Source organism: Cyanistes caeruleus, chromosome 4 (genome assembly GCF_971803275.1).
Source record: "Cyanistes caeruleus chromosome 4, bCyaCae1.hap1.1, whole genome shotgun sequence".
Taxonomy (NCBI): domain Eukaryota; kingdom Metazoa; phylum Chordata; class Aves; order Passeriformes; family Paridae; genus Cyanistes; species Cyanistes caeruleus.
The window spans coordinates 13,189,656-13,216,884 of record NC_141704.1 but is presented as its reverse complement, the minus strand read 5'-3'; the positions used below and the strand labels follow the sequence as shown (position 1 = coordinate 13,216,884).

General features: G+C 42.3%; 1 protein-coding gene across 6 annotated transcripts in view; it reads right to left on the bottom strand.

The window, feature by feature from the left end:
• The window catches only part of LHFPL3 (LHFPL tetraspan subfamily member 3), a 232,676-nt gene that overhangs the window by 34,618 nt on the left and 170,829 nt on the right, over window positions 1-27,229 (bottom strand). For 2 of the 6 annotated variants that reach the window (XM_086886721.1, XM_086886724.1), the window contains one exon: window positions 2,120-2,147. The exons of 2 other annotated variants lie outside the window; for them this stretch is intronic. In XM_086886721.1, the coding sequence (XP_086742847.1) occupies window positions 2,131-2,147 (17 nt within the window). In that variant the 3' untranslated portion in view covers window positions 2,120-2,130. Of the gene's footprint in view, window positions 1-2,099; window positions 2,148-27,229 lie in introns of all 6 variants that reach the window. 2 more of the 6 variants (XM_086886720.1, XM_086886723.1) reach the window with 1 other exon arrangement.

Below are 27,229 nucleotides of genomic sequence, written 5' to 3'. Positions count from 1 at the left end.
CTCAGGGAATCTGAATGTTGAACTAAGACTAATTTAGGGGAAGAAAATGGGAGCAAAAATGCTTAATAGGGTGCTTTGAGAAGATGGGCTATTTCACAAGACTCAAAGATAAATTCAGGATCCTTAAGTGGTGCTAGAGACAGATCTATGAGTTGTCTTCTATAAAATACAGTCTGTGGACAGCCATTCACCTGACAACTGTGGGTAGATATTGGTCTTTTTTTTTTCATGTGTAGGATGAGGGAACATGGATCTTTTGGCAGCAAGGGGAGGAGGTGGGAGGTTGTGGGGTGGCCCAGCTCTGTGTATGTCATGGCTGCAGCATCCCTGAGGAGACACATTTTTTTGGGAGCCAAACTGACGAAGGAGCATGGTGACTTTTTGGCAGGTGGGAACAGAGATGTACAGTGCTCCTGCCTCAGGGCCTCAGCTGATTGTCAGAGCTCTGACTGCTGGCAGGAACTCACTGAGAAGAAGGAGGCAGGAAATCACAAACCCCTTGCTTCCCTTTCTTTTCTGCAACCCATCCCCAGCACTAACCATATTTGAAAATACAGCTTCCAGGCTTTTACAATGGCTGAAAAAAAAAAAGTCTTAGCTCTAGAGAGAATTGTTTTGCCAGCCCTATTTTCTCTGGCTTTGAGTTTCCCATTGACATTAATTAGGACTTCCTAAGCCTTGTTAGCCTGGCATTTTCCTTTGTTACTGAGAACAGCGAAGGTGACCTTGGTCTGTAGGTGGATTTTCTCAGCTCTGACAGTCTAATCATTAATGTCTTAGGAACAGAGGTAGGGATCTTACAAGGGAAACTTGAGAAGAGCTATATAAACATCATGTAGACAGCTGGCAGCATCAGCTGGCATAGCTCCAATAATTCAAAAGTAGAGGTGTTTCTGATAAGCCATCTTGATCTCACACAACACATGCTATTCAATACATATTTTTTGTTGCATAATAAGAAAAAACAACAATTTATCTGTGTATGCTCAGTTGCAAGTGGTTGAACTGAGTATACTGAGAGTAATTACCAGCATTCAACAAACTCCAGGAAAGTGGACTAATCACCGGAACACTGATCCGGTGCTTAAAAGTTATTTTGGTGTCTTCACTCTACTCCCCACCTGTACATCACAAAACTGTAGAATCATGGACAACTGTAAGTAGAAATGCACTTCTGAAGGTCATGAATTCCCTTCTCTAAGAAGGTCCTAACAGAGCAGGTTGCTTAGGGTCATGTCCAGTCACATTGGAGATGTGGAGATGGGGATGATATTACCTTGCTGGGCAACCTCGTCAGTATTTGACCAGCCTCATGACAAAAAATCCCCACCAGCACCCTTAAAATATGAGTGAAAATCCCATGAGCAAAGAAACCCAGGAAGGGAAAACTGAGTTCTACCTCTCCATACCACGCAGCACCACAAGACCCATGTGGGTAAGTACGTTTTGAGCTGCTGTGATTAGTCTCACTGTCTTAAGCTTTACATACGCTAAGATTAAAAGGACTATATAAACACAGGAAAACATCATATTTACTCATAGCAGTCTTGTTTAAACAGAGACTGTGCAAACAGCATTCACAACTCTGATGTGTCATCTGCCACATGGAGCAAGAGTTTGACAACAGAAGAGTCACAAAGCATTGGTGGTAGCAGAGCTTCACCAGGAGCAGGCTTGACTCCCAGGGAAGGCAAACCGGGAGCAGCCGCTTTCCACTGGCAGGCACAGGAGGGAAGATTCTGCTCCTGGCCCACTTGAACTGCACACTTCAACATCTCTACCATGGATTTATAAACATCCATATCCAGTGGGGTCCCGGTCCTAGCAGGTACTTCTGAAGGTCACTTAGGAATGACATACACAGCTTGCAGATTTGCCACTAGCAGCTGCCACAAGCTACCAAAAAAGGCAGAATATTAAGACTACACAAAACCAAAGCTGAGCTGGAATATAAATATCAAATGAAATGCTTACATGTTGCTGGACATGCTGCCTAACATCAGAAACACGAGACAACAGCAGAAAGCCATGCAACGCATTTTGGCAGAAGCACGCAAACATTTCACAGCTTGTCCCCTGGATGCCATGCTCACACTTACGTTAGTCTGTGTCATACTACCTTAACTTGTTTTAAGCATTTCCATCATCTGTGAGGTAGGGAGGGAAAAACACAATAGTTAAGGTATAATCAAGTGAGATCTCGCACATCACAGTATAATTTGTAAACAATCTCTTTATTGGCTGTAGTGTGGAGATTGTAAATGTTTCAGGCTTCTATCTCAGCTTATCCAGACAGGGAATTTTCTGAAAGCCAAGTAAGTGATTCAATGGATTACTAAAGAGGCAGATGAAAAAACTGGTATTAGCAGAGGAGGAAATAGTAACAGAACATAAATAAACACATAAACAAGTGAAGAATTTTGGTGTCCGTAAGATTAATTTTTTGCTGTCATATCAGAATCAAAACACCCAGTAATACCTTTTGATCAGTGAGCAATTTTGAACACTATGTTAATCTGGCTACTTTAAAAATATTTGAATAAAGATGCAAAATTAAAAAACAAACACCTACAAATCATTACAATGAATTAGACCAAAGATAAAATTTTATGAGTTCTCATCTCAGTATGGAACCATCTGTAGAAGTCTTTCTTCTAGGTGAGAAATTACAGTAATAAAATAAAAATGTTACATCAAGATCTTTTTGATGCATTGCTCCTGTACATTTTTGATTATACTTCCAAAATCATAGGTACCATTTGAAAGACCCAGCCTCACAAATCCTTCTATGCACACACTTTCCTTTTGGCTTAAATTTTAAGGTTAGCCATGCACTGTGCTTTTAATTATGTAGCCCCAGAAGCCTCCTCTGGTGAGATCTTGTGCCCATGCTACCCTGAGAAAGCTCAGGGGAACCTAACAGTGCTTTGCATCTCAAAGTATCTTCAGTCATCTCCTGTAATTACTCCTGTAATTTATTGTGAATTTACAGCACTTTGCACAGCGCATAAACCTTTCATGTCTGATGAGGACAGGTACTAAGTCACCTGAAAGCTGAAGGATTTGTATCAAGAAAAACAGTACTTGCACATCTACACTTTACACCACTGAGCAGCTAAAAATGCATAACAAGATGGAGAAAACAATTATCTCCTGAGAGAGGGGCAGAGTAATCAGTTGGTCTAAACTTCTGCTACTCAAGGGGAGCCTGAAAGGAGATACTAAAATAGATAGAATTCGAGACACTATCTCAAAACAGTAATTTCTTAACTGAGAACACAGACCAATGGTTCCACTATCACTTGAAAACTATTTTGAAAAGAATTTAAAGACTTTACTGTGGATTTAAAATATAAATCACAAAGAGCCAAAATACCACCAGAGTTGTATTTTCTAGCTGGGCCTAATGTAGAAGAACTGCAAAATACAACAGAGAAATTACATACTGTAGCTGGATATAAATGTATTGATTATGTGATTGGCATGTCCCTGCTGAGAATAATCAACATATTGACTTTTCTGAAGATTCACAGTAGGCAGTAAGGAAGAAAAAAAAATAAAAATATATGTATTTGTGTATGTAGTTTTTTTTGAAAAAAGAATTTTATTTCTGTCTTTCTTGAGAGCTGTGACTTTGTACACTGGTACTGGAGTGCCTCCATTGGCTTATCTCTACCATTATTTCAGCAATGAAAAACAGAACAAATAGAGGTGCTGAAGGATACACTGTATGAGTACCGAGATAAAAAGCAAGACAACTGTCTCATTTATAATGCTGGGGAAAAATGAGGTAAAGTATCTTATTAAGCAAGTAACAGTGATATCATTTTCCTATTCCCTATTTTATTTTGATCATTCTGCACTGTGAGAGTCAATGATCAGGAATTTGTAGCAATGTAATCATGCTTGGCTCCCTGCCTCCTCTGGCACATCCTGGTTAAGTTGAATTGATGCAGTTTTGTGAAGATTAGGTGGCAGCCATTAAATTCAGAATCATTGCACCAACTGGATACACTTGGGAAACATCCTTGGAAAACCAATTCTTCATTCAAACACTGATGAAGGTTCCCATGCACCTCATGCTCTCCCTTTCCTCAGGCACTTGAGCTTTCCCTGGGATCACCCAAGGATGTCCCTGCCTGTCCAGCCCTGCAGGACACACAGGCTGTGATGCCACCTCAGCACATGGGATGTGCAGCCCCTTCCTTGGAATGCCATGGAGAAGACTCAGAGGAACTTTTCTTTGCTAAACCGTGATGATGATGTTAGACACTGGCAGGCTTGTGGCCATCTGGGGATGTGCCCACATCCTTGTTTCAGCTGGGATCAGGAGAATGTTTCTGAAGTGAATTTCCCAGTTGCTGTGTTTGTTCCAGCTGCTAATAGGCAGCTGTGGGGCCAAGCAGGAGCTTGGCTGGAATAACATCGTGTCTCCACCACGCCGCTGGCACCGACTTTGAGCCCCCAGCAGAAGCTGTTTCCTCCCACAGTGCTGCTCCTATTGCTAATGTAGACATTGTCTGACTGAACCCTGCTGACTTGATTGATTCTATTTAAATCAATGTGGTTGTTTGTACGAACAAAGCTGATAGAACTGGTCCTAAGTGGCATTTACTCCACCATGCTATTTGGCATATAAATCAGCTGTTTGGGGCAGTGGTAACTGTTTTGTTACCACTGTGAATTTAGGGAAATCTGTTAAGGACAATAAGGGAAGTACATACTTGCAGTGAAACAACTGATATTAGCACACTTGACTGGTCTTATTTAGATGTATAGAGCAGCCTTGCTCTGGAGATAAAGAGATTTTTCTGTCTTTTGGGATCTGTGAAATAATCAAGTTTGTTATAATGCCTTTCTTCCAAAGTATCATATACATTGATGAATTATGCATTTGGTTACATAGTTTTAAATCTGCATATGGCTGTTTGTACCCAGTGATAAAACATTCTTTTAGCCTTTTTTAATGGTTACAGTAAAATTCTGCATGATGTATATCGCAAGTAGTAATTTTCATCTAGAAATATTGATGACATCTTGCCTATGGCAATGAACAGGTTTTAATACTACAGTAAAGCATGTCCTTTCTTCTTAATTAGTCTCCATTCATTAAACATGCAGATTATTTACAAAAAGCCTAACACAATGGAAAGGAAGAATAACTAATGCAATGGCTGTATTCCCAGGATCACACACTATTCATCTTTACTAAGCTAGCTGAGCCTCTGTAATCTCACGGTGTTTATGAAATAATAGGGAGAAATCTTTACGTTAAGCGTATTTAGTATAAAAAGTAGTTGTTTAATTTGTTTCTTAAGATGAAGTTCTCCTATTTTTGAGGGAAAACTAAAGTGCTTGATGAGTTAAAGCCACAGATGTCTTGCAGTAAGATATAAGAAGCCTTGTCGGATCTTGAACAGAAACAATCTTTATGATGTTGAGATTTTGTAGCTTATAATTAAACTTCATTTTTCAGGCTCTGTAACCTGTATCATCTTCACATGCCCTATTTTATACATCACAGCAATTAGTGAAGCCTACAGGGCACATTTAGAAGAAGGCTTTCTGTCAGGAGCTGGTGATGTAGTGACTCAGCAAGGCATCAGGAAGCTTTGCTTGTGCTAAGGCTTTGTGCACCTCCAGGGGGGCCAGACCTGTCAGATTAATACAAGGGGCTATTTTTGCAACATCCAAAAATTTTCTGCTGTACATCAAAGTGCACTAGCTGCTTATTTTAGATGACAGCAGCTCTTAGATTTGTCTCGAACAATACAGTCTTTAGCATTTTTTTGGTATATACTTCTCCAAAAAGAAAATTTCCTGTGAGGAATTTCATTGAAGAAGGGCTTCCCATTTGAGATCATCAGAGACATTTTCATCCTGTGCTTCAAACGTTCCAGTAAATTAACAGCCCACATACCAAAGGTAAGAGGCAGTCATGGCATATTGGGGAGTACTCTGAGCATGAACATCTGGATTTGTGTCCTGTTCTTCAGCCGAGCTGGGGTTTGGTCCCAGGCAGTGAGAAGAGACTCTTGAAAACGGGCTACTCAGCAGGTCTGGCCTTTTATTTTCTGTGTCAATTTTTTACTCCCAGCAACCAAAATCTCACCCTCCTTCCCAGACACAGTTATTTCCATTCTTGAAACTAACTTGCCTGAAAGCTGCTTTTTTCCCTGTGGTCATTGCTGCAGGATCACATGAATGTGGCATGCATAGCCTTCCACAAGCAGAGGGGCTGTGAGTTATTTTCCCTTGGCTGCTCTTAAATCTGCCCATGATGTTTGGAGAATTAGTCTGAGCATTTTGCCCTGACTCCTGTCTCTTTCCTTGTGCCTGACCTAATGGGATCCTGAGTACATGTGTAGTAGTGAAGTGTGAAGTGTGAAGCACTGGAAGAAGTGAGGCCACAAGTGTGTCCCCAAGGTCAAAATCAAGAACTTCTAGCAAGTTCTAGAGAGATAATGGAAATTACCTCTGAAACCAGGTAATTTCAGCCAAGATGTAATCATTAACACTTGGTTTTCACAGTGTGCCCTTTGTTTGTGTAAATCTCAGAAGGATTTTGTCAGAGGTTGCTCTTAACTCTAATGGCACAGTGAAGTGACTTGGGAAAGGTGACACCAGAGTCAACAAAAGCACTGAAATTGGCGTGAGCTTTTTTGAGACATGGCCTGACTCAGCTCTCCTTGCTCCTGCTTCTCCAATACTACTGGAGCTGTCCTCTCTGCTCCTTTTATCTGTTGCCTTTTTGTGGTCCCCTCCCAGCTGCCCATCCCTGCTCACCAAAGCCCTTACCAAAGTCCCTTAGCTGGCGTGTGCTCCCGGATCTCACTTGGCAAAATGTAGCTACATCTGCACTTTTCTAAATGGGGATGGATTAACTGCATGCTTAAAAGCTTTGCTGGATGGAGACCTGGACTCTAGAGCCAGACCCACCTTCATTGCTGGAGCCTGCAAGGAAGAGGAGAAGACATTTTTCTCTTCTCACATGCTGACTGGGAAAGGGGTGAGCAACAGAAGTAGGGAGAGCCCTGACTTGGTTTCTGCAGTGCACTGCTGTCAGCAGAGCACTGGGCAATGAGGCTCCGAGTACCTGCCCACAACCCAGAGCATCCTGGGGAGAATTAATAGCAAGGATGAGATGAAATGTAGTTCTGGCGTATTTTTTAATAGAAAACATTTGTAGAAAAGTTCTCCCCATTGACTTTGGAAAACAGAAACACCTAAAAACCCAACAACAATTTCTATGTGGGCAGCTATTAATAGTAGTGTAAATAATAGATTTACATTAGAATAACTAGTAGTTATCTTAATACTTGCCCATAAAAAAAAACCATTTTGGGGTTTTTAGTAGGAACTCTATATTACTACTAATAATAATTTCATTTGAGTAGCTCTCAAATGTTTTGTGTGCAGAATATGTCAATGATTACATCTAAGTCACACAGGGCTGCTGTACCTAAGCTATTTAAAAGCATCATGTTGTGCCTGCTATTATAAGAACACAGCATTTAACACCCTATTGAAAATAAAAAACATTCTTCTTACATGTTTTCCCAACTGAAGCTTATTTCCACTGTTTTCTCAGAGAAGCAACAGTTTGGGCTTAATCTGTTTAATTGCACCTTCAGTTTTCATCCCTTTATTTTATTACTATAAATACATGTTTTTTAAAATCTCCTGTTCCTGAAGTTATTTCACCCATCAAAATGCTTGGTTTTGCTTCTGAGGTATATGTCTTGTGTATTAAAATATGAGGTATATGTCTTGTGTGTATGTCTGAGCTGTATTAAAATTCCCTGTAGTATAAAAGACAAAGATTTCTTTGCTGAATCACTACAGTCAACAGGAATTTCAATACCTATATCTATGGCATTTGGGCAAGGTCTCTCTTAGTTTCTCTTCCCTTTTAGGCTGCTGCTTATGTTTTGGGTCTCCCTAGACTCTCAGTCTGGCAACATGAGCTGGGGGTTCTCACCATGGCAGCTGTAAGAATCATTGATTTTTTTGGTTCAGTAGCAGAAAGGGCGAAAAAAGGATTACTGTCAGCCTTTTGAAATGTAATTCTGAAAAAATTAATTTCAGATCAGCAAAATACGTTATTTGAGGGACATGGTATAAAAGTAGAGGAAAAAAAGCCTGGCATCACAAAGTGGAAGAATAAGGTGTGGCAACTATTCTTCCCTGACCTCATGTTCAAAGGAAAAGGCATTCACTGAGGTCAAAAACCACTCTTCTACACACAGAGATTTGAGTCAAAGCCCTTCTTTTACTAGAGATGTTCTTTAGCTCCAGCCAGAGGTCACCTGAAATAAGATGTTCTCCAGCTCTCCTGCTGTGACTATTTTACTTTTCATTCCAACTGTACAAATGCTCAGCAGCTGAGCAGAGCAGAGCAGAGCAGAGCACGTGTTTGAGTGAGTTTTCTGTCCAACCTTTGGTTGAGACACAGCACCATCAGGATTTAGCTTTGTAGCAAAGGCCAGTGAAGATATTTACATTGAATTAGGTCAATAAAATAACAGGTTTCAGCCACATTCCCCAGAATGTGCTGGATGAGCAGCAGCTGCCCTGGAGCAGAGGACTGGGGCCTCTTTTCTCCCAGGCAAGGGAGGGATTGAACCATTACTGCTGAATTTGACACAAGTTCATAAAGAATTGTTGTGATCCAAAATTTTATTTTTTAAATAATAAAAGAATGAAAAATGTTGTTTCTAAATGCTGCTTATCCCTTCTGAACATCAGTCATGTGCATTGAAAATCCCACTTCTTGTGACAGCCCATGGGTGTGATCTTTACCTGCTCACATAGGAGTGCTGCTGGTGAGTTCTTGTGGGTCATTCAGCTCAGGGAAGGCGGTCAAGACAATGACACAAGACAACACCATGATCTCAACTGACTTCCTTCAGTTTCCTGGTCTCTCTGTCAGACAGCCCTAACCTGAAGGTTCTGCCCATTGATGTTACCTTACTGATCTCACTGGTTCAGATTTGAAAGTCCCAAGGTAGTATGTCAGCTCTCTTGCACGCATTATTATTTTTGTATCTAAATCTTCTTTAAATATTGGCCAGACTCTCTTTTCATAGCTGAGTAGTTATTTCAGTAAGTGTGGCAGTTGATTTACAGTTGGTACTGTGTGCACTTTCTGTAGCGAAGCATAAAATTGAAAGGCTTATGTCAAATTCATTCATACATGGACACGCTCAAGAACAAATTAATTTTAAAGCACTCACAGGGTATATAATGTTTCTATGTCATGCTTTACAAATCTATAAAGTAATTTATAACATAAAGCCTACTTTAGAAAAGAGCTGTAGTAGAACAGATAGCAGAGTGATTTCAATCTAAAATATCCCAGTGCTACACTCTCCCAGATATCTGCAATTCAGATCTGATAGGAACCATGAGTAATCAGATTCTAAAGCAAAATTATTATACAAGAAAAGGCTCTCAGTGCAATGTCCTCTTGCAAAACCAGGCTATTCTAGGACAAATTAGGTTTTGTAACCATCAGTATGCTGCATACTAGATAAGGTGTCTGATTCAGATCTCAAATTAGTATAAATCAGAAATCACAGCCATGAAGGATCAAGATAAACTCTTAAAGATGCATATTAGATAAATCTCATATATAACTGTAAAACCAGGGCCCTTGTAATTAGTATTAAGGGAATTTGCACCCCATGAGAACAGATGCCTTCAAGCTGACACTACTGTTGTGGTCCTTCTCTTCTGGATGGCACAGCCCGTGGAGGGTACCTCAGCACAGGTGAGTGTCTTCCCCGTGTCATTTGAACACAGATTCTTTGAACATCCTTACAGTGTTTTGAATTTTGGAGCACCACCAGATTCTTTCTCCTTTCTTTGGCAAAGCTGAAACTGCCAGCACTGTTCGGCACCAGCCTCTTGCTGCGTGGACCAAGGGACCCAGAAACCAAGAGGAGAGCACCTCTCTGATCACAGCCAAGCTCCTTGTCTGCTTGCAGCCTTGTCATGCCTGTAAATTCCCCCACACTGAGCACTTATCATTAACAAGTGTGGTAGGCAATCATCAGAAACATTCAAAGACAAGCAGTCACGAAAATTCAGCCCTGAGGTGAGCAGCTACAGCTGCCCTCAAATTGCAGGCTGGCACAGACAGGAATAAGTGCTGAGTCTAAGGAGCTGGCACAAGCCAGCTGTGTCACAGCTACTCCTGCTCCCTCTTTGCATTATTTTGCAGGGGCATTCCTGCTGTCTGCAAGTAGCAACTTATTATATTAACAGTAAAATATACAGCAATGACTGTGAACTGCTGCCGTGCTCCTCCTCCCACTATTCATCCCCCTTGGCATGTGTGTTGCACCTGGGTAACTAACTCTGTAATTTGGACACAAGGAGTGCATTCCCTCAATTCCTCAGGAGAAACAAAGATATAATCAGAATTTAGAGTGGCTACTAAAAGGTGCATATTTCAAAGGTAAAATTGCAACATAAAGCATTCAAAGAAACTACAGCCCAAGTGCCACCTGTGTGCAGAAGGGAGAAGGAAAATATTCTTTGTATCAGCCAGTGGAGGCAGAAAAGGGTCTAACTCAAAGCAACTGTTCCTACTCCTTGCATCAGAGGGAAGAAGCCCTAGTTGCAGTCCCTTCATGCAGTGAACTTTGAGGTATTTATAAAAAATGGAACAGCTTCCACAGTGCAGGGCAATGAAGGTCACCCCAGCACAGCTGGGCTGGTAACCAGTCAGTACAGCACAGCCACAGCAAGGTGGGAAGAAACCCTGGCTGTGGGGAAATGGGATCATCCTTCAGCACAGACACACAGGCCAGGGTCGCCGTGGGGCTGAGGAGGCAATGGTCACACAGAATGGAAGAGCTGAGCCTTGCCCTTTCTTCTGCTAAATGCTGGGACACTGTTCCTCAAACATAGCTAATGATCAAACTTCTGCATTAAACTTCTCAGCACGGGAATTTGTTTTCATGGACATTCTCTTCCTGAAAGTCGATTCCAACTGGGTCCCCCAAAAGTCCTTTTGAAAAGCTTGACCACTGCCAGTCTCCTGTACTGCATTCCTCCTCACAGCCACCACATTGCTGACACATGTGGAGGAAGAAAAGTCCTTATTCCAGCAGGAAAGGCTGAAAAAGGAAGAACTATTAGTCTGAAATTCTGCTACGAAAGAGGAAGATTTCAAAAGAACCCGAAGAAAAATTGCATCCAGCTCAGTGGGAATGCCTTAGGTATAGATTTCACCTATTTCTTTGCAGCAAGCCAGTTAGTTGTGCAACCTTAACAACTGCTTTAAACAAAGGGAATCCTAAAATTTGCTTTATCATCAGAGGGCAGTGGCTGACAGCCATCCAGGGAGCACAAGGAGCAGTGGGGTGCTGGAGGAGCCCTCCCCCAGCCCCTGCCCCAGTGCAGCAGGGTGGCAGCTGCATGAGTGCCAGGCTGGGGCTGTGCCATTTGCTGAGTGCTTTGCACACTCCTGTTTGCAGTCAATAATAAATACCCACAATGTTAATCATTTGCACTGGAATGTTCTGTTATTTCTTTGTGCCTCAGGTTGAACTTTTTTCTTCAAAGTTTCAGCACAGCAGTTCAGCAGTTTTTGAGAACCTGTATCATTGCCTAAGGAATTCCTGACTCCAAGAGGAGTGTGGTTGTCACAGCAGTACTGAATTATTAAATAAATGGTATTTGGTTTTAAAAAGTTTTTTTAAATTTTGATTGTGAAAATCAGTCATAAAATCCTTGACAGTTAGATATCAATCTAGACCTATCCCATAATTCCTTTGCAGGTGCAGCATGCTCCAGAGTGTTATATTGACAAAGTGGTGATAGTGTGAAGGAATGATGCTGTAGCACCCACCTTTCAGGGATGTAACCCTCCTAAAGCAGTCACAAAGCAGGCTGTATGTAGGGAGCTGGCAGTTTGGGGAGAGAGATGGCTTCCTAAGCTTGGGATCCAGAAAAGCCAATATAATGCAGAAAGACTGTCTGTGACAGAAAACATAAAGGCCAGGAGGCATTGGAAATGAAAGACTTCTGAGCTCTGCATAGAACACAGAAGAAATACTCAGCTTTCCTGGTTGGTCAAGAGCTTCTTCTACTCAAGAGCATTTGTATGGATCCCTGCTGTTTCCTACTCTTGTATTCCAGGAAGATAGTTATTGTTTGTCCCCCTTCTACTCTATTAAATCTTTCCAGATGTATTAAATCTTTCCATCATTTCATGATGAAAAGTGTGCTGGGACTGCCCTGGACACCTCTGCAATGCTGAGAGGGGATGAAGTCTTGATCTCTGTCTGTGGTAGGTATTCATTCCTAGCCAAGATTGTCTCCTTTGACAATGTGCTGTCTAAGATTTTGGGTAGGAGGGAAACTTCTCAGAGATCACCAAGTCTCCTGTTCTCCTGTTCAGGCCTAAATGAAAATCTCCTACAGGTAGGTCCTCTCTCTGTGTGGACAAGGGAATTATTGAGTAAATGCCTGTATAAATGCCAGAAAAATGCTGATTAACAAATTACATTTGTTTCTCTCAAACACTGCCATCACTTTCTCAATGAATTGATGTGAAAGGCTTTTTAACTGTGCTGCTAAGGAGGCAGGTAGGGTGCCAGGGGAAGTGAGCTCGTGCAGGGCTCTTGGAGATTATGGCTGGAGGTTGCCTCCAGCTGCCAAACTAAAGCAGCGAGAGCGAAGCCTGCAGTGTAGACAAACATTATGCTCTGTCCCAGATTTCAAGTAAGCTTATATAAAATGTGGACTTATGCAATATATGTGCAATATAAAAGACTTTCTAAGGTGTTTGACTTGATATTTCAGGGCATAATGTGAGCACTATGTAGGCTTAATAAAGCACGTAGGGAACAAAAATGAAGAACTACTTTCCCTGAGCACCATTTGGCAATAAGCCATCATCATTAAACATGGGGATACCTAGTAGGGATGTATAATGATTGTTCCTAAACCTAAAACTGCTCATCAGCAGTGCAGATGCTACATTGGATCGTGGCTGATAAAATCTGCAGCTTGCACAAGAATCAATGTTATGTTTAAAAGATGAGGAGGATGCAGCGATACGAGACCTGTTGCTTGGTCAGACAAATCCAGTGTTTTAAGCACAGACAAATAGAGAGTTAAACTCCACAGAAAAATAAATAGTAGCTGCTCTAGTTAAGTGCTATTTTTTCTCTAAAGGACTTAGAGGCCAAACAAGAAGACAAAAGCTCAAGTTGTCTAATAACTCAGAAGGCTAATGAGACCTTGACTGGATAAACAGGGGATGCTGAGATGGAGGCAGGAGCTAAGGCTAACAGTGCTATCTGTGGTCTTAGTATCTACTGAGGATGCTGAAGAACTGGGAAAGAGGCAGAGAAGAGCTGCAAAAGTGGGCCAAGGACTACAGAAAGCACCTAATGGGTAGAGGGAGGTTTAGAAAGCACTGTCTGTCTAGCTTATCAAAAAGACTGAAAAGTCTTGATTACAGAGAATAACTCTTCACAGAGACAAATGAGCTCTTTATTTTGGTGGAAAAGGATGAATGGTTAAAAGCTGAAGCCAAATATATCTGGAGTGGAAATTAGGAAAAACATTTTAATAGTGAGGGTTTGAATCAAACTGCTGAGAGAAGACAAGGAGTCTGCAGGGCTTGATGAAGATGTCTCAATGCTTTTCTAAGAGACAGTTTTCTTGAATACATGCTACGTTTCAGTCCATCCCAATAAGGGCACAAATGGGTGATATTTTAAGAGTGGTGATAAAATCCAGTTGTCTTTTCCAGCTTCAAGTTCTGGAACCCTGTATGAGCTATCTGGAGGCGCACAGGGGTGTACATGCCAGCTGGGGCTCTTGCAGGGAGAAGAGACCCCTCCTTGCTTTTTCTCCTCTTCCAACAGGATAGTCATGTCAGGAACCAGCACTGGCATTCAGTCCTAAAGCCTGTCTTGCTGTGTTTCCAAAATGCCTTGCAGCACAATGAGCCCCTTGCTTGTCTGTCCTCACTGAAACTGTTCCCAGAGCAGAGGGACAGCAGGGGTGAGCGCATCAGCTCCCACCTGTCCTGGGCATGATGGGCAGCCTGCGGCACTGAGCCAGGCTGGCACAACTCCAGTGGGTGCTGCCTTCATCTGGGGGATCATTCAAGAGAAAAACCTGTGTTCTCATCCTGAGAGAGTTTTCTACCTGAAACTCAATACTTTTTCTTCACTAAAATAAATATCCTCACTCTGTTTTCTCTCTCTCTTCATCTTTCAGAGACAAACAATTATTTTTTCTTCAGTGGAGTTACGACGTCCTTTCAATGCCTATTAGAGAGCCTCACCCTCACTTAGTTTGTGAGCTCACCTGTGCAGGCTCTGTGTGTCAGTCCTGCAGCTTGGACTAGAAATGCTGTGCTGTGGCTCTGGCTAAGCCTTTGCACCCAGCAAATAGTTCCCAGTATATTTAGAATATTCAGTCTATGGTGGGATTGAACTCAACAGGGCTAAAAGGCTCAAAAGAAGGTGGATATGATTTCACCTGCAGCAAAACAATAATCCCCATCTTCTTTGAGGCTCTTTGTAGCTACTTTTTATTCCTTTAAGTTGTCAGTCTCATGGCAAGAAGCTGGCAAAAATTAACTCCTACGCTTGGCTTTGCAACAGGAAAGTGAGTGCGTCATGCAATGATGCTTCAGGCTTTCATCAATTTATCTTTGACAAAATGCAGCTCTTTAGAGAGAGGAGATCTAGTTGAGACAAAAAAAAAAAAAAAAAGAGAATGCTGACATTCTATCCTGGTACTTCTAGACTTTTTTTAGTATGGAGAGTCCCTTATTCATCACTGAAATAAATTGTCAATTCTCCATATACTTACTATAGAAGTGTGAAAATCTGAACAGTGGTAGCAGTGGTGGAGAAGCCCAGGGAGAAAAAAGATATGTGGGCTGAGCCTGAAGGTGCAGTGCCTTGTGTTAACCCAGATCCCATGTCTGGGACCCTGGAGTATTCAGCCCTTAGAGGAAGTAACTTTCCTCCAGCTTCTGAATGGTTTCCAAACAGCAAAATCCACTGACAAGTAGCAGATCATGGGTGCTCAGCAGATAATTATCTGGTCTCATGGCGATACAGTAAGAAATTTAAGATCCTGCTCTTCCTCCTAGACCATGCTGGTTCCAGCAGGACCCCACACATATTTTCTTCCTGTGACTTTCTGGGGGAAGCAGTTGAGTTACAAGGGACAAAGCTGTTTCTTGAGAAACATAACTCATTAATGTGTGGTTAAGCACAGAAATATTTCCTGATTTATTTATTTATTGGTTTGTTGGTTTGTTTTTAAGGATGTGGAGAGGGGTAATAAACAGGAAAACCAATGTGTCAGTCACGTGTTTTCAGAAGGATGAAGAATGAGTTATTTAATGGAAAGTTGAAAGATGTGATTGCACTCCGTCATGAGCATCTACAAGTTTGGCCACGGTATAATCCATTGACTTTTCTAGAATTGTCCTCACTAAATAGTCAGAAGGGAGGTGCAAATTAGACACAAAGCCCACATTCACAGGCTTGTGAATTAAAAATATAGAATTCTGACTTGTAGAGATAAATATTTAAGTCAGCTAATTTAACAACTATTTAAAAACATCTTGCTAACTTGAGAAATAAAAAAATCAAGAAAGACATGAGGATAAAATATTTGGAATTGCCAAAGACAAATGGAGAAGGGGAAATTAATGACAATTACAAAAAAAAGCAAACCCAAATCCCAACGGTTTTCCCAGAAAACTACCTTCTAGAGAAACCGTGCCACAGTAAGGTAGAGGAAAGCAGAACTTATGAAGACATTAATCAAGGTATGAGTGAAAAGAAAATTATATGCTTCAGGGCACAAAGATGACAGGAAGCATATCTGTGGCAATAAGGGATGATGGAAATCATAGAGAGGGAAATATAACAAAGTATACACGAGGAAAGGATGCAAGCACCGCAAAACACCTACTCTGACAATACAGTATTTTGCTCTCACTAAAAGCAAAAATCAATAAACTCTGTGTAGGAAGAAAAGCTTATTAAATCATTGACTGTCCAAGCAGATATTCCTGTTGGCAAACACATTGCTCTGTGTGATGGATGGACACCAGGGTCAAGAGGTTGTTCACTGAAGTGATCAGGCTTCATAAAATCCAGATTCGCAAACATTTGGGGCAGCAGAGTCTCAGTGCAGTGAGTGCTGTTGGGTGATTTCCATGCACTGCAACACTGCAAGCTCCTTTTTGGATCAGGAAGAAGGTTTCAATAAAGGAAGAAGTGGGTGGCACTCCCACAGCTCTGGCCCTGGGCATGCTCCACGTGTGCCTGCCCCTGGAGCAGCCACAGGGCTCTGCTCTGGATCACCAGCGCTGTGGTTTTCTCCCACACCTGCTTGCCCATGGAGCCTGGTGGTATGAGTGGGATGAAACTGTAATTCCTGTGTGGAGACATGTCCTACCCCATCATCAGTAATCCTGAACCCTGGATCATAAGGGTTTGGCTTGGAAGGGACCCAGATCAAAGATCACCCAGCTCAAGCCCAGTGGCATGAGCAGGGACGTCAAGTTGCTGAGGGTCACCCTACATTTGGCACATACCAAAGCAACAATAAAATGCCTCCTTTGAAGCTACCCTGTATTTCTCCCACTGTCTGGCAGCAAGCTGTACCTTGATCCAGTTTTGGCTCTTTATATGGTGGGTCTCATCCATTAGCATCAGCCCATTTCTTCCTCATGCCCCCTGCCCCATCCCTACACCCTCTCACCCTCACCTTCTCACTGACCCCTTTGTGTGAGGTGAACCACACAGAGCTCACTCAGTCACCTGTCGAGAGAGGCAAAGGAAAGGAGCTTTCAGTGGAGAGCATTGGACTGTAAACTTCGGGAATGTGCATTTCAGCCATGACTGTGCAGCTGAGCAGACAAACCTGGGGCACAAAGAACCAGGGTCCTACAGGCCCAGGTCACAAACCCAGTGCCCAATCTTTTTCCATGGCACTTTCTTTGGACCCGAGGCTCCCTGTACTCTCAGGGAGCTCAAACACATTTCCAGGTACACCTCAGGGCCCTGTGCACAGTGGGCTGGATTTTGGTGATGATGTGACATCTGGAAATGATGGCCACGGAAATGTCCCAGGCCCTTCCATAGTTCTCTCCTCCTCTTCTGAGTTTCCTCCTCCTCCAGAAAGATTTCTGTTCCAACCAGTGTAAAACATTTGCATTTCATTAAGTACTCCCTTTAAATGATGTCTCATTATGACTTTCTTTTTGGGTTAGGTTTTTCTTTAATTTCTAAGCATACTAATTATTTTTTTTCTTTTGGAGGAAAGATGGGCATGCCCTGAAGCTCAGGAATGCTCATTTTAGACCAGTGTGGAAGCAGCCTTTGAGGTCAGGCTGCAAGTGTCTGTAAATCCCACAACCCAACACTGTGTGTTTACTGCTGTGGATTGGGATCTACCAAAACTGACCTTGATGAGCCAACTGTTTTTCTGGCTTTTTTTAGAGTTTCAGGCTGGAGAAAGTACAAAGTGGGTTTTTTCCTTTTCCTGGAATACAAAGTGCTGTATCAGGCTGGTGAACACTTGGGGCTACTTCTGCTTCAAATCAGTCTGAGGAATGACAGGGGATCGAAATAAACATTGGCCCTTTGGTTATCAAAAATTTATTTTGAGATGTTTTCTCCATCCCCATTTCACAAGAAGAAAATCTTGTTGTTTTTTTCTTGCAAATTGTGGAGAATTTTTACATTCCAGTAAATTTTCTCCTGAATACTAATAGATGAGAGTAAAATAAAAATTATTATGTACATTAATAATAGAATACACACATAAAGATAACCTTGAGGTGTCTAAACTTTCTGCATATTCTTCTAGATTGCTGATAGCTTCTATATGTGAATATATTAAAAACAAGGGAAAAAAATTAGAACTAAATTGAAATGTAAATATTTTTTGTCTGCAGAAGAAAAATAATTTGTATCAATCAGTCACAATTTGTAAACACTCTTTGTTTGCCACCATCAACAATAATCTATCTGCAAGGAATGAATTTCCAACCTTAAGTAGCTAACTTATTGTCCAACCTTACCATAGCTGACACTACTCAAACAAGTTAGAGTTTAGCAGAACTCTTTCTTCCTCAAGTTATATTTTTTTCCTCTTGATTTTATTTTACTGTGCTCAGACAGCATCCTTGATATTATGTTTATTTAGCAAGAGAAATGGAAGTTTTTTCATTTTTTTCTCTGGAAAAAATGTATTTGAAGAGAAGAGAAAATCAAAAATGCTTTTAACATGGTTGGCAGGAACCAGTGATGTGAAAAAAAATGTTTCTGCTTACTATTTCTTTATTTCTTCTGCATTTTCCACCATGTTTAGAAGCAATGCTGTCTGTGACCCATGTGTGTGACACACTCATGGAACACTGAAAACCTGTGGAAAGCAGATCAGCAGCAGGCTGCCTCCTCTGTCAGGCAGCCTTGAGAGTGTGTGCAGTTTGATGTCATGATCCCTTGCTCAAGTACCCAATTTCTGCAGGAGAATTCAACCACTTGTGGCTTTTGACAAGAGCCACATACTGGGAAAACACATCATGTGCAGTAGGGTGGCTGGGAGCCTTGTGGAAATCTGAGGTAACCTGCAGAAACCAAACCAAGGGCCAGACGTGCAGTTAAAGAAGTTCTTTTCCAAGTTTAGTTATGCAACCAAAATGCACAAAATTTATCTACAACTTACTCAGATACCAGAACTTTTGAAATTATTTGTTCCCTGACACAGGTTAAATCAATTACAGTTTACTGAACTGCCTTCAAATATATCATGGGGTCATTTTCTATGGAATTTGATTGATGTGATGTCAAGGAGGAAGTTGGCCTTGTAAAGTTACAGGAGGCTTAATCATTTCGACTTCTCTCTGGTCTGGTTATAGATATAGAATATTGAGTAAATGGCACAATCTAACCCTTGAAGAAATTTTACTGGGGTTCTCAGGAACTAAAAAGGGCAATAATCTGGTTTTAATCCAATCAGTGCAATCCCACAGATGGAACTGGTCCGATTACAGCCTGGTGTAATCACTGCCACCTATGAAGGACTACAGTAAGCCAGTGGAGAAATAAGTTCTTCAGATATCTTCTTTGCAGCAATACTGTATGATAATAGTTTGAACTATCAATCCCAGAATGACAGATTAATCTAATTTTGGGGGAAAAGCAGAACTGACACTGATGGATGAATAGTGGCAGGAGGGGCTAAGAGCAGCCTTGGAGTGGATGTTAATCCTATTGCTGCATCCAAGAAATGGACCTCATCTCCATCTCTGATGACTCAGCAGAGGGAAGATATTTAAGGAAAGGTCTGACTCTGTTTACTTAAAAAATTGGCTGTGGGAATTTATTCTGCATGAGGGACGCAGGACAGAGCCCTTGGTTACGGCTGCAAGGTGTTACAGTTCCCCTGCTCCCTCTCCTGCCCCTGGAAAATCCCACAGCAAACAGGAATCCCCAGACAAAGTGCTACAGCTCTCGTTTGAAGACCTGCCAGTTGAAACTTCATTTTCTGATTTTCTTTGGAGCAATATATTATCAGACGTTTAATGATGCCTAATTTAACTTTGTTTCTACATGTTACGTTTATGAAATGTCTTTCTTTCAGTGAGGCAGATGCAATCACAAGATCTTGCTCTTTGGATTAATTTCCAATTAATTGTCACATTTGTTTTTCTAAACCCAGACCAGCCTGCTAAGCATACTTAAGAATTTACAGGTCTCAATGCCTATTGGCCTTGCCTGAAAGGCTAACTTTTTTCCTTCAGCTTATTGGGAACCCTGTAGGGGAAAGACTGAAAACTGCAAAGGTTAAGAGGAGTTTCATATTAAGGTTTATGTTGTGCTGTTATTTGAGTAAACAAAGGTAAATTCTAGCAGGAGGGATGAATTTACATCACATGCAGTGTGTATTGACTGTGGTGAGGTAGAGATGGAATGGAAATCTTTTCCCACTGTGAGGCAGACTGAGCAGGAGGGATGTGAGAGGATGTGGAGGAAGATCTACAAGAGGGTGCTGGGATGGGTAATGAACAGCAGAGACAGGAACAGCAGGAAAACACCCATTAACAGATTACTGCAGCACACCCTGCCAGAGCAGGTTTCCAAGCTGGTGCCTGGGGTTATGTCTATACCCTGAAAACAGACCACGTTCCCCTCTCTAGTCCTGAGGACAAGAGGCACAGCATGGCAGCACCTATCCTTGCCTCCCCAGCCTTGGGCACCTAATGTGCATCTCATGGAGGACAAGTTGGCTCCACACTCTGCTCTCCCTTGACAAGTACTGACTGTCTTCCTCGTTTCAAGAGCCTGGGTGCCTCACCTGTGTCAGCACCTTTGCACAGGTGTCTTTGGGGTGTCAGTCCCACCTGAGCTGTGCTAGGGGATGTGTTGTTGTTGCCATGCTGTTGCAGAAGAGACAGCCGGGGGATGAAAGACAAAGCCAAATAAAGAGATGTCTATGTCACAGCTACCTGATAAAGTGACTGCAGCTTGTAATCAAGGATATATGAGGATAGCTGTGGCCTATTTGCTACTTAGTGAGGCTTGCAGCAGTGGTAGGTGCAATGATGTAGGCATCCTTCACCTGTATTTTCCTGCCTCCAGATGCATTTATTTATGGATACATTTAGCCTGTGCTGCTCCTTCTCTATTGCTGTGCCTTTACAAGCTAGCCTGAAGCTAACTCTGGACCTTCTGCATGAAGTCTGCTTGCATCCCTGCTCAGATCAAACAGGGAGAGAAGCAGAGCTGACCCTGATGGATGTGTGAAGTGTTGACCAAGAGGGATAGAGCTGTAATGAGCCTGATGGTGTGATGAGCCTGAAACCAGGGTATGTCAGATACTGCTGTCTCAGCCTTGCCTGAACTCGTGGGGGATGTACCTTTCTGTGAGAAAAATACAGTGTCTTCTGAAGTTTATTAAAATGTAATTGAATGGTGAGAAATGAGGGGGAAAAATGAGCAGCTTTTTTGAACAGAGGAGTCCTGCTGTTCAGGAAAGTAAAAAGTAAGGCCCAGAATGGAGTGGGACGTGCATACAGGGAAACACTGGTACCGGTATTTTAAAATAACCATATGGAATGAATGGAGAATGAAACTACAAAATGAACCACAAACAGAACAAATTTACATGAAGCTGAACAAAACCATGGAAGTTAGACTCACTATCTTTATCTTGTGTGAAGGTTTTATTGTGCCTTTAGGATAAAAAGGAGCTTGAAAGGATTATATATCTCATGAAACACATCTGCTGAGCTTCTAATGGTTATGCTGTGAGTGGAAGACATTGCTTATCAAAGACAAAATAATGTTCTCACTTTCACATATAAACAGGAGCCATAAAGTCTGGGAGTGGGATTTCCCAAAGCAGGCTCATGCCAGAAAAATACGTAGTTATTCACTGCTGACAGGACTGGGAACTTATGACTAATTCTGCATCAATTATGCTGCTGATCTGCTGTTAATCTATACACAAATCCTGTCAGTGCATTAATACCCCTTAGAGCATAGACAGAAATAAAGCAAGATACAGACAAACCAAATAGTTTATTGTTTTCTATGCATTGTGATCATAATGAGACTGTTCCTTAGAAAGGTTTGGCATAAATGAGCTGGCCACATCCCCTTTTGTTCTGGAAGTGTCCCAGGGCTTCCCAGGTGAATTTAGTGCTTACAGAAAATATTACATTGACAGCCTTGAAAAATTAATTCTTTGTTTCCAAAGAGCAGAAGCACATCCAGTAGAAACAGATTTCTCTACGATTTCCCACCAATAGGCTGCCTAAAGTCCTCTGGAAAATGGGATTTTCCATAGGACACGCAGCTGTGCCTATTGTTACCAGGAGAATGTCCTTGTGTCTCCATAAGGCCCTCCACAATTGAGCAAGGTGGCAGCCGTGGTCCTGTTGGGACCCAGGCTCAGCAGGACAGAGAGGGTGCACATGCACACCTGCACTTCTGCTCTGCTGCCTGTCTGACAGCCTCCAGCATCCTGCCCTGGTTAGCCTCACTGCCCCAGCCCAGCCTTGCCTCTGTCCCCATTGTCCCTGGCGGCACCAGACCTCACAGGCTGTCTGTTTTCTGCCCAGGTCCCTTAGCACAGCCCTGCCCTGTACCTTCCCTGCTCCCTGTACCTGTTCACAGTGCTGCTTGGCTCCAGGCAGGGCTGGGTTCAATCCAGGGAATCTGCAGCCTGACTCACCACTGACAGCCGTCTTTCGCTGGTCCTCAAAGCACCAGCACCAGATCTTGGCTATAAACCTTTTGCTATAGAGCAACCATGCTAGAAGGAATTCTGCTCCAGGTACATGGAGTACAAAACAGTTATTTTTAACATTTACCTGTGATGTTCTACGTTCCCATTCATCTGAGAGTGAAAGAGCACCAAGGTGTTTCTCTCAAGACCCAGAAGGGTATTTTCCCATGTATTTGGCTTTGTTTGCTACCCCTTGATGGGTTTTTTTTTTTTGTTAGTCAGTTGCCTCAGTGGGTTTAAAAATAATTTAATTTATCCAAATCCATTCACAACATTTCTGTAATGGTTTTTAATTGTGTAATTAGTGTAAAGACATATAATCATGTAATTAGGCTGTGTAATTACAACATGTAATAATATTGTAGTGCAGTTATGCACCTTTTTTTAAACACAGGGGAAGAAAACTCAACATTCATAAAACTCCAAAATCATAACTGTGAGTCCCAGAGTGTCTGTAAATATTTCCTTACATATATTCTTGTGCAATCATCAAAGTTTAAATACAGGGATATATGCTGTTATAAGACTGCCAGGGAGACACCAATTATTTTTGGAAATCAACTCCATCAAATTGTGTGGTATCAACATGAAAATGTTGTGCACAGGTGGGTATGTCCAAAGGCAGGTGTTAAAGAAAGAAGAGGGAATTTAGCCTAAGATGTGGTTATAAAGCATACTTAACTCCTTCATGGATGCCCTTATTGCAAAGAATAATGGTGCTTTCATCATGTGGCCTGAGTCTCCTTTTCTCATGGTGGAATTGGATGCAGGACTGATCTAGCTCTAGCTTCAGGCCAGTGAAAAAGCTCCCAGTGGTTTTGGCACAGTAGGCTCACCCCACTGTGCGAGAGGCTCAATGGATTCATGTACCCATGGAAAACTGATGCCTTATTCTGCTCCCCCTTGCCCCCACTCTGGCAAAAATCAGCCTTCTGTTAAGGGTGTAATGCACTTGGATTCGAACACTTTTCTAAGACAGAGCAATGTGTCTCAAAAAGAATGAGTTTGTTGGTGTTAAGTTTCATCAGCTCCCCAGTGGACCAGACAATCTGTTCCATCATGCTGGAAAGTGTTTTACAATTCACAGAATTAAAGTACAATGGGATTAATTGTTAGTAATTACTGTCTTGCTTTGAGGAGTTCAGGTGAATGTCTCCAATGTTCATCTACATTTTGCTCATTTTAAGAAAAGGCTGTTAAATCCCCAAACGAGGCAGATGTTTCAGGTTTCTGTACATGACATCCTTCACCCCCAGCTGTGAAAACAATGCTGTACCTGTCATTTGTTTTGTACTGAATTAATGGAGTTTGGAAAACATATCACATCCTCAGTAGTTGATGGACATGTTAATAATGTCTTATTTAGTTTTTGCAGAAGCATGACCCAGTTTCATTCTCACATTGGCACTGCAGTTAACTACAGCATTTGTTATATATACATCATACAGTTAACTGCAGCATTTAATGCAAACAGGTGCCAGTGCTGGAAGGCTTCTGTGCCTTACCTGAATGGAAAATCTCTTCTAATCTCAGATGAAACAGCACAACTGGCTAATACTTGCTTTATGCTGTATACTGACCACTTCAGTATGCACCAGTCTTTCCAAATGGTCTGAGAAACTTTTCAGGTCAGCAAGCAGCCATCAACCTTGTTGCCACCACCAAGACAGTTGTGTGACTGTCCCTGCTCCCACTGCCTCCCAAACATGCCATGTGTTGTGCAGTAACAGCCTGGGTGTCCCTGCAGCTGCAGGACACTTCTGTGCTCTGATGACCACCACTACAGGAATATATTCACTTTTTTGATCTATGAGCTTTGACATGCAGCTCAGCAGCCACGAGAAGGAGGATGGAGCCTGCACCCAGGGGCAGAGGTTTGAGGAGAGGAAGGCATCTGGACCTCCTTCCTTTGGTGGTGAGCTTTTGGATCAGCTGGTATACAACACGTATTAATAGAGTACCCAAAACACCTTATTGTGCCTCAATACAGTGATTGCTAATGGAGATTTTCTGTTCTAATGGAGACTAAAAGACAAATAGACTTACAATAAATCCTTATTCTAGCTCAGTTGCTAGAATGGAAATCTAATTTTGTCTCGCTCCTGTTAAGAAATAGCTGTTTCCCCTCTCCTCAAAGTGAAAAGGATAGTGGTTCAGACCAAAAGCCATGGTGCATTGTATCAAAAATAATCAGTTTCTAAGAATTTAGAAATTAATATTTTATATTTAGTATCTTTTGTAACTTCACATGGTGTGTTCTTTTTTCTTCCTGGTCAAACTTTTGGCAAAAGGAGAAAAAGAAAATCAAAGATTTCTTACTAACATGACAGACAGAAATGCTCTGCATTATGTGGAACTATTTTGGTTGGTCTTCCTCTTTCCTGGAATTTGCTGAGTTAAATGATCACTGATATGAATGCTTGCAGCAAACAAAGACTGAGATCTAAAAGCAATAGCATGAGTTTTATTTTTGTGTGTCTTGGTGAATGCTCCTTACTGCTGATCTGAAGCAGTTCAGCCGGAGCAGTTGCTACCGCAGCTGAAGTTTCTCAGGGCAATCACTCAACATGCACGGTCCTGCTCAACCTGCTGATCAATGAGACACATTTTCCCTGTGCTGTACAGATTCAGGGGCTGCTGCTTGCAGAAGTGGAAAAGGAAAAGCCCTGAGCTGGCCAGAGTGCAGAGGAGCCTGGCACGACATTAATGAGAAAGTGGCAGTAATGAGCTCCAGCCCTCAGCCCTGGGTGCATCCTGCCTGGCAGACATGCATGGCAGCCTCCTGCTGAGCCACCAGCACCACGAGGGACAGGTGCCACCTTGTCCCCAGCAGCACTACCACCCTCCTATCACATCCTGACCTGCTTGCTATGTATAATCACACCCCACCCCTGTGTTTGCCAGATGAACTCCAGGCACTTTGGGATTTACAGGCATGCTGTGTAGACATAGCACCTACAATTCTTGGCCTTGTCCTTCTGAGAAGAACAGGATTTCTACTGTTCCCTCTTTGGCTCTCACTTAGGTTGTTTGGACAAAACAGCACCTCCTTTCATCTTCCTAAGTTTGATCAGAGTTATTTTAAACAAATTGGTTTTTTACAATAGTATACACTTTTATTGTATCTAGTTCAAGAGCAGCTCCAACCAGTTTAGAAGTGTTAGCTGACAAATGCTTAGAGAAGATGCTGGAAACAAGCAAATAGCGCTGGTGCCTCTGCAGAACAGGCAGGAAACTGAGGCATGGAGCAGTTATGTGCTCTGTAAGTCACACAGAACTGGAAATAACCTTTTGATTGCCCACTCCTCCTCCCCTCAAGGAGAGGTGAGGACTGGTTCCAGCCTCCCCCTGTTCTGCTTTTTGGGTACTTTTGAGCAAATGCAGCGTTCATTTTGAATCCAGCCAAGTGTAGTTATTTCAGCACTGAATTACTGTTCCTTTCCTGTCCCTAACTGTATTTCTTTTGATTGCAGAGAACTAGACAAGCTGTCCACAAGGCACACTGGGCAGTGATGCTGGGGGACACTTGGTGTTTGCTTATCACAAAGTAACACAACTCTGAGGTCCCTGTGCAGCTGCCTGTGTCTGAAAGGGGGGACGCAGCTGTGACAGGGGGGTTAATTCTCCACTCAAGCCCATAAATCATGCATGTCAACAGGGTTTCTTAGCTCAACCAGTACTGCAATAATGTAGCTATGGGACTGTGAAGGTCTGAGCCAGGCTCTGCCCTGAGTGGGCTACTGTGAGCTTTGGGATCCGTGCACTGTTACATGAAGTGATAAGCACATACCCAAAGATAAAAATATTCAAAATGCTCCTTTCCAGATGGAAATAGGGATTATTAAAAGAATAAAGGAAATGTCTATGTAGGTGAGAGACTGTATGGGAAAGGGTGGGTGTTCAATGGAAGATGCATTCCAGATCAGCTTCTCCTGAGTTTGGCCCATTGGCTGCGTTGCTGTCAAAAAGTTGCACCGGAACAGGTTTGGATTGGATATTAGGAAATACTTCTACATGGAAAAGTTTGTCAAGCACTGGAACAGTCTGCTCAGGGAAGTGGTTGAATCACCACCCCTGAAGGTTTTTCAAAAAAGTTTAGCTGTGTCCCTTGGAAACATGGTTTAATGGTGGATTTGGCAGTGCTGGATTAGTGGTTGGACTTGATCCTAGAGGTCTCTTCCAACCTAAAGAATTCTGCTGTTCTGTGATCCTATGTAACAGCATCTCAGCAATATCCGGAGGAAACAACGCATGGGAATTGGAATGCAAAGACCAAACCAGCAGCTCAAAGCACTTTCACTTGGCACAAGGTGCTGTGCAGATATAGCTGAGTCCTAAACCCAGGATGGCTGTGTCAGCTCCAAGCTGTGCTGACGCACGAGGCATCTGGAGCGGGTGCTGGTACGGAGCCACGCTGCTGCAGCTGCCTGCAGGCCTGAAACAGGCCATGTTCCTCAGGGCCAGCAGCTCCAAACCCCACCATGGCCCCACAGCACTGCTGCTCCTTCCTTCTCAGGCCCAGGGAGTCATGTGCATGGAAGAATACTTTGCTGCAGGCCAAGTTTAGATGTACTGGTGCTCTTCTAAAGCTGTCTCAGCATGTACAGAAATTGAATCAAGAAGACTTTTCCCTTGGGTACCAATAACTTTGCATTCTGCCCTTTTTTTTTTTTCTTTTTTTTTCAGATGCTTTGAACCAGGAGTTATAGAAGTTTTTGTTTCAGGAGAAAAACCCTGGATTAATAGTTTTGTTATAGCAAAGATTACAGACTTGGTTCAAATCTTGCTCACACCTCTGTAAGGCCTGAAGTTTATTGCAGCCACAGCAGGAATCAGGTGATGTTGGTTTATCCTGGATGCCCACTCCACTGGCAAAAGCCTGCTCATGCCCCCACTGTCTGTTGTAGATGCTGGGTCTGGGTTCAGACTA